Here is an 8,013-nt window from a genome sequence, read left to right on the forward strand (position 1 = left end):
GTTTTCTAAACTAAAACCAGGCTTTGTTGGGCTGCTGGATAAAACCTGGAACTAAACGCTATTTCTGACATTTTGAATTGAAAAATCTTCCTGGATGGAAAAAAAACGTCTTCAAACTTGGAAACAAAGTCCAGTGGATTGATTTTTATTCCCTTTTTTTGGAATCGCTCTGACCTGGATGACTGAGAATCTTCACCAGCAAAACCTAGATATTAGATAAAGTTAGATATTAAATGTTGGTAACCGGATGAATGACTCACCAGATGAAAGATATCTACAGATCCCTGTGGTTCTTGCACAAAAGTGTAATCAATGGAGATGTCCACTTCTTTATCACATGGAAGGGCGGAGTCAACGCTCTTTATCTTCAAGACGCTGCTTGATTTGGTGTCAGCAGAAGCAGGTAGGGACTGAAGAAAGGTGTGTTCTTGCCAGGGAATGTTAGCTGTTCTATACTCTGGGTACTGCAGTTCTGGTGAGGCGTTTATCTGATTATAGAACAAAGTAATATAGAAAGAGACGATGGTCATTAAAATGCAAACAGATCATATTTTATTCACATTTTTTGACACTTCACCCTTTATAGGACACTCAGAGAAATACTTTGAAAATCTAAATTTCATGCCAATAGTGTTTTTGGAATCCAGGACAGGAACGTATTACCTTTGTAAAATAAAAAAAATAAGGATATCTTGATGGCAAAAATTAAGGTCAATGTAATAACAAGAAATGAAAAAATAGAAAGAAACAATTTTTTTTTTTGTTACTGCATAACCTCATCATTAAAACAGGATTGTTACAGATGTAATTAACTTACAGTCAGCCTAGTATCTCCATCAAAAGCGTCTGTGCTGACAGAGAATGTGGCGAAACCGTTGCTGTCAGTCGTGAGGTTCTGCAGTAATCTTGCAGACCATCCACTCCCCCCAAACAAATATAGCGGCATGTGAGGAATGGGCGTATCGTTGTAGTGTACAGCCTTGACCTGTAAGAAATACAATTCTGGAATAAAATAGTGCATTGACTCACAAGATATAAAACACTCACTATTCAAGAGCATTGTGGAAAAATATACCCTAAAAGTTTGTTTTTTACCTTTTGCTTGCTGCATTTAAAGCAACTCTGTATATATTGGAGCCATTGGGCGCTGCTGTACCTTTAATATATAGGTTTAGCTGCACCTCAAGGCTGCTAGCATTAACGCACTTTAGCTCAATGAATGTCCCTCTGTGTTCTGGTAGAAAAACTGTAAACCAACAGATTGAGAAGACAAGGCTTGTGTCATAACGTCACCCCTAATCGCTATATAGTGGTTAAGCTATTTTAAATGAGTGTTCGAGTGTCTAGTGGGTGGAAAAGGTAGTGAACTCAAAATTTCCTACAATGCACATTAAAAATAGTGATCATCCATGGTCTCTAGATGAGCAGATATGTCCTGGAATGCTTTACAAGACCTCTCCTTTCAAAGCATCATGAGAAGTCGTCAAAGAATAAAGAGTCATTAGGAAAGGCATTTCCAGGGAAGGCTGCTAAATATCTTCTGGAAAAATTAGAGGAGAGCAAAGATACATTTAGACGTGGATTGCATCTCCAAACTCCACTACTGCTGCTGGTTTTCCTGCAATCACAGAAAACTGTTCATAGATCGTACAGGTGGCGCTCTGATGCAGAAATGTGAACTTTATTCCATTTTTTCCCCACCCGAATCCTCAAAATTAAAAATAACAAAAAAATTTGATTTCTTTATTGTGTTTCTATAATTTCATTAATGCAACCAAACCCAATGCATTAATATTGTCATGGAATTTAAACTTAAAGCACCAACTATCATACAGCCAGAGATGGGAAGTAACAAAGTACAAATACTTCGTTAATGTACTCAAGTAGATTTTTCTGATATTTTTACTTTACTTTACTACTTATTTTTATGGCTACTTTTTACTTCTACTCCTTACATTTTTACACAAATATCTGTACTTTCTACTCCTTACATTTTAAAAAATTGTCTCGTTACTTTAGTTTTGAATCATTTCAGTGGAGTTACCGTTATTATTTTTCACGTCATCAATACCAAATTCAATCTAATTGGATGGGAATCTACGTTGCATTTGACGCACCACTACAAGATGAATCGACAGATTCGGTGGTATTCATGGCGGCAAATCATTGCAGCTTGGTGGCGGTGGCGTTAGCATAGTAGCATGGACGACGAGATGATTGAAAATGAACACAACGGAGATCTAGTCCTATTGGCAGACATCCATTTAAAATGTAGGCAACGGCATGAAAAAAGTGGTTTCTACTTTTACTTTTATACTTTAAGTAAATTCACAAGCCTGTACTTTGTTACTTTTACTTGAGTAAAGAAGTTTAATCAGTACTTCCACTTTTACCAGAGTATTTTTTAACACAACTATCTGTACTTTTACTCAAGTACGGAAAGTGAGTACTTTTGCCATCTCTGCATACAGCAGGGCATGATGTGACATTTAACCATGAAGGCTTATTAAATATATAAGCCCAGGTAATCATTTTTTATAGTGGATTAATACACTCACAGCCCGTGTTGCCATACAAGGCCTATAGAAGACTTTTACGTTTTTTGTGGCTCCAGGCAGCTTCGTTTTTTTGGTCCAGTAGGGCTTTTTGAACAGTTTGGGTTGCAGATCTCTACACTAAGGTAGAGTGCTATCCAAACCAAACTGGCCCTTTGTGTAGAAAGTGGATTTTACATGACGTCTCCCTTTGAAACTGCATTCTCTGTGTTTTAGCTATGGTCCAACGCTTTTTGGGACCTCCTGCAGTAAGTTTCGTCGATCAATTGTTTTCAGAAAGGTTGACACATTTTTCAGCATTGGTGGTTTGAGATTTGTGCTTCAATGTGGTTTAAAAGCCTTAGAAAAACTGAGACATGGGGGATTAGATCATTTAACTAACTTCATTCTGTCAGTCAGCTTCTATTAATATTATTTCTGGATTCTCAGAAACTGGGTGTGAATGTTAAGATGAGACTTTTCTTCCAAAAGCTGTGTTTATTTACAGATCATTTATAATGCACAAAGCAGGGCAATCACTATTTTAAGTAGAACCACATTGTTTTAAATAAACATTGTCCCCATCAAAAACAAAAACATTGTTAAAACTATATCCTGTATTCAATGCAGCCATAGTTGTGTGACATTCAAGTCTAACAAAAACAAGAAAAACAAGAAATCTGTTGGTGAAATAACGTTTTTCCATCACAGTGTTCTTACTTACTTTTCCCTCCAGGTTTGAGCCTTTGTCATAAATCCTGGGGGGGTCAACAAATGCCAGCTTGCCAATAATGTAGGAAATGGTTATTTTCTTCATTTGTGATTGTGAAACACCTGAACATAAAAAAAATACCATGTTTCAATGGTCATCTGCCTATTATAGATTTAAAAACGCCGCTATAAAGTCAGCTTTAAGTACATCAACAGGACTCACCTGTTCCCTCCTCCTCAGCAGTGACATGAACTTCAAGTTTGTCCTGCAATATCTTTTGGTCTATTTTGGTGAAACTTGACATTTTAAATTCAGCGATAGCGCAGCCATGTTTGTCTGTCTAAAAAGCCAACAAAAAAGAAAGATATATTGAACAGAAATGATAAAGACTGAGAACTCTCCTTCTTATACTGGGCTCTAAGCTCATTTCTGTCTGACTGTTATTATATAAAAATAATTATATAAAATAGTCTGACTGTTATTAATTATGGTAGTGGACCAAATGCTGGTCGGTAACAGCAGACAGTAACAGCTTAGGTCCTTTGGTCAGAGTTGGTTACCTGGGAATCTGTCACAGCAACAGATATTAAAGAAACTTTCTTTAACAAACATTTGATGTTAAGCAGGATAACGTGCTTGATGTTTCTGTTATCAGATCTGAATAAAAGCTACCATCTCAGGTAAAGCAGAGGAGGTTTCACACCTCCAGGTTCAGGGGCGGAGCTAGATGGAGGACCAGAGGTGGCCATGGCCCCCCTTACCCAATCATTTTCCACCTCTGTGGCCACCCCTACCATTTTTTTCGCCCTCTAATACAGACGGTGGCAGCAGTAAACTTATTAAACATTTAAATTTTTCATATAACAATGACTTGACACCTAAAATGCTGTGGTTAATTATACACATCAAAATACTAACATTTAAGTTTATTAATACCGAATTCATAAAATGTTGTTCTTTTCAGAACTAAATTTTGCTTTATTTGGGGTAAAGAGAAAATGATGTGTCTCTGCAAGTCATCTAGGAGTCTTCAGTGAAATTATACATTAATATCTACTTTAATAATAAATTTGTAAATGTTAATATTAATTTTATGCAGAACAATTTTTGATAAAAGTAGGTAAGTAAAGACAATGGAAAAGAAAATCCAGGTGTGCAGGAAATTTGAATAGAAAATTCTTTACCACATGGAGAGCCATTTATCAAGCTTAAAACTCTCTCTTCTTGGTCAATATTCAACACATTTGAAAGTCAGAAAGGAGAAAGCTGTTGCACATGCAGACATTGTCAACATGACCAAGGTGTGTAACTCTACCTGCTTGTGGATTGTCTCACATGGAGGAAATATTTGTAAGTCTTCAAGAGTTCCGGAAAGCCCTGAGTAATCATAATGACGCCTGGGAAAAGGTCGACAGACCTTGACTGTAACGCTTCCTGGCACAGGCTGTCCGTATGTGTACCTGGTTCATTTAAACAGATCACAGAGTCACCATAGAGAGGAACTGCTGTTCTTCTGGAGATCATTTATGAAAAGCAGCTGTTACTGACCTCAAACATACTTTAGTTTCAAATTCTTCCTGTCCAATGCTGACTTCTTCCTTCACAGTTGTGGTGATATCAAATTTAGGCAAAACTGAGCAGCAAAACATTAAATGTTACCATTAGAAAATAAAGGTAAACATTGTGGTAACATAAAATGTATGTTAATATCCCTGACATACCATACTTCTCCACTTTGAAGGTGTGAGAGTGCTTATCTCCACCCGCTGTCACAGAGATTGTGTAGCTTCCTTCGCGGGCCTCAGAGTTTAGGGGGTAGGAGAGCTGCAGGATTTTGCTGTTAGATGTTTGATTGATCCATTGTCCAATCCTGTTCCTGTAGGAATCCTGTTAACTCAGACAGATGATATTGAGAACAAAGCAGAGATTAACAAACAGGGCCCAGGCTTTGTATATAATCCTGACCCATATATATATATATTTGTATATAATCCTGACCAAGACAACTCTGATTAAAAAGGTTTTATGTTCAAACTAGGGTCTGGAGCACTGTGACATCATGTGATTTAAAAAATGGACAATGTAAGGTGAGATTGGATGTTGGAGGGTTAGACTGATGAGGGAGACCAGAAGCTGACTTCCAGCAAGAGGGATAACTTCTGCCATAAAGAGGTGAATAGAGATCGGTTCTATTCAGTCTGAGGGTAGGGAAGCTCAGGAGACAACAGTTTGCTTAGCATTGGGCCGGCAGGTCCTGCAGATATGAGAGACTTGAAGCAAAATGCAGAGAGGGGCAGTTCTAGTCATGAATCATAGGTTCTGGAAAATACCCTACAGGTATAAAAGTAACACAGAGAAACTTTGAAGGTATTTACAAAGAAAGGCTCTCGGAGAAATGACCCGAATGGACATAGAAACACATTTCAGGGGCTCAGAAAGGGCTAAATATTATCATGCATACTTTCTGATTACAGTCAGAGGCGTTGTATTGGGGGGACGAGTTAGGACGATTCTAAGGGCCCTTTACTGACGGGGGCCCAAAAGAAGAATAAAAGATGTTTCGTGCTATATTTTTCAAATATAAAAAGAAAATCTAGCAGTAAAATAAATAATCTATCATGGTCTTGGTTGTGTTAAGTTTTCTTTTGAGTATTCAGTTTTACTTTGCTCCATGTTTTCTAGTTTTATTGGTAAGTTTTCTGGATATATTTGAGTTCTTAGGCTTGTCTTTGTTGCCCTCTTGTTGGTCTCCTTTTCCCTCGCTCCCTTCTAGAATCCTCTCTTCAAAACCTGCTCCCAATCAGCTCATTAGTCCAGTCTTTGTTCAGTCTCCCATATAAACTCTACCTGTGCAGTTCCTCAGTTCTGGTTCCTCGTCTTTCCCCGGCTCCTCGTGCTCGTTGTTCCTGATGTCTCCATGGTTCTGGTTTGTTTTACATTTCAATTTTGGATTTTTGGATTCCTGCCTCAGTTACTTGTGAATACTTCATTAAAACTACAAGAGCTCACCTCTGCCTCCTTCCCTCTGCATTTTTCAGCAGTAAACAGAGAAACACAGCTGACTATATATGAACACCCCCCCGTCAAATTGCGCTAAATTATTTGGCGCTGTAAATAACACAGAGGCCAAACAAATAAGCCAGAAAATGTACCTTTATCAACCAGACAAGGCAACAGGACAACATTGTCGAAGGTTAAAATCTCCCAAACTCTACTAGATGTTTAGCAGGATATTTACATTAAATAATTGTCTTTGTCCCATAATCATGTAAATAGACGATCCATCAGCAGCCTTGTTTCTTCAACCTTCTTCAACCAAAGCTTAGTTAGATTTCTAGACTGAAGTTGAGGGCCAAATATCAACGTCTTTTATGGGGCCCATGGAAAGACATAAAGCAGGCCCAAGCCATGATGCTGCCACCACCATGTCTGACAGTGGGCATGGTGTGTTCAGGGTGATGAGCTGTGTTGCTTTACGCCAAACATAACATTTTGCAATGTTTCTAAAAACGTCTAATTTGGTTTCAGTGCATTCTATGTGTGCAGCGTACGACTGATTGTTGTTCTATAGACACAGATTCCCATTGGTCTCATACTCCTTTCATTTAAATATTATCTCTGCTTAGTGCTCCGTGGGATGTTTAAAGCTCAGGAAATCTGTTTGGATCCAAATCCAGCTTTAAACTTCTCTACAACAGCATCTGCCTGGTTGTTTCTTATTCTTCATGAAGCTCTCTGTGTTTTAACCCTTTATAGGGAACTCAGTGAAAAACTTTGAAAATCCAAATTTCCAGCCAATGTGTTATTGGAATCCAGGACAAGACCTTTTTACCTTTGCAGCATTAAAAAATATGGATATTTTGATGGCAAAAACTAATGTCAATGTAATGACAAGAAATGGCAACTTGCCCCAATATATTAAGAAAAATAACAAAAGTGCTTCTATAAGAAATTCATGAAAGAAACACATTATTTGGGTCCAGATTAACCTTAGAGGCATTAATGCTGATACTGATACTGGCACTGGCATTTTTTTCTATATAAACCTAAATATAATTGTTAACTGGAGCTTTTTACCATTTTTCTTGACTTAAGTTTTTTCCCCCAATGTAATTTCCAGTAGATAATATATTATTAAAGGGCTCATCTAATTGGTCAAATTTCATAAAAAGGTGTACAACCATGTAGCAGTATCTATGCTGACTGGCTGGATATAGATCTTGTGCTTCTAGACCTCAATGAGGGACAAAAGTTTAAAATTTTGTTCCATTTCATGATTGTGTCCCACTTGTTGTTGATTCTTCACACAGAATTACTATGTTATATCTTTATGTTTTTAACCTAAAAGTGTTGAAAAGTTTGGGGGGGCAAGTATAATTTTGAATGATAAAATTTTTTATGTGACAGTAAGTGGGATGAAATATGGAATACTTTGAACTTTCTGCAAATGCTTTGCAAAAATGTTCACAAATTTCAGACCTTATATAAAGATTGATTTGGTATGCATATAGAGAGAATCAAGTATAGATGTATTGTTCTCAATCATTGATGTGCTTGGTACATTACAATTACCTTACCATCGTTTTTATATGCTATGGTTTTCCTGTGGATTACAAATCCCCAGGTTTAGTGAAACACGTGGACATCGAGTCATCTTTTTAAAATGAGTGTAAAATAGATGTGCATGAGGTAATATATCAAACAATTGAGGTCTTAATAGGAGATCTGTAGCCAAAACCTTTTAAAACACCTTAGTGCAGCAGTCTT

At 37.3% G+C, this 8,013-nt stretch overlaps 1 protein-coding gene across 1 annotated transcript in view; it reads right to left on the bottom strand.

Annotated features, from left to right (window-relative positions):
* Window positions 1-8,013, bottom strand: part of LOC107105249 (alpha-2-macroglobulin-like) — a gene marked incomplete at its 3' end in the record, with an annotated part of 23,330 nt that overhangs the window by 6,938 nt on the left and 8,379 nt on the right. Inside the window, exons 6-12 of the mRNA XM_015405376.1 lie at window positions 4,968-5,133; window positions 4,795-4,879; window positions 4,562-4,706; window positions 3,469-3,586; window positions 3,259-3,368; window positions 818-985; window positions 261-488 (exon numbers count right to left, since the gene is read on the bottom strand). Of these exons, the coding sequence (XP_015260862.1) occupies window positions 261-488; window positions 818-985; window positions 3,259-3,368; window positions 3,469-3,586; window positions 4,562-4,706; window positions 4,795-4,879; window positions 4,968-5,133 (1,020 nt within the window). The remainder of the gene's footprint in view (window positions 1-260; window positions 489-817; window positions 986-3,258; window positions 3,369-3,468; window positions 3,587-4,561; window positions 4,707-4,794; window positions 4,880-4,967; window positions 5,134-8,013) is intronic.

This window comes from Cyprinodon variegatus, unplaced genomic scaffold (genome assembly GCF_000732505.1).
Source record: "Cyprinodon variegatus isolate N-32 unplaced genomic scaffold, C_variegatus-1.0 Scaffold2196, whole genome shotgun sequence".
Lineage (NCBI taxonomy): Eukaryota > Metazoa > Chordata > Actinopteri > Cyprinodontiformes > Cyprinodontidae > Cyprinodon > Cyprinodon variegatus.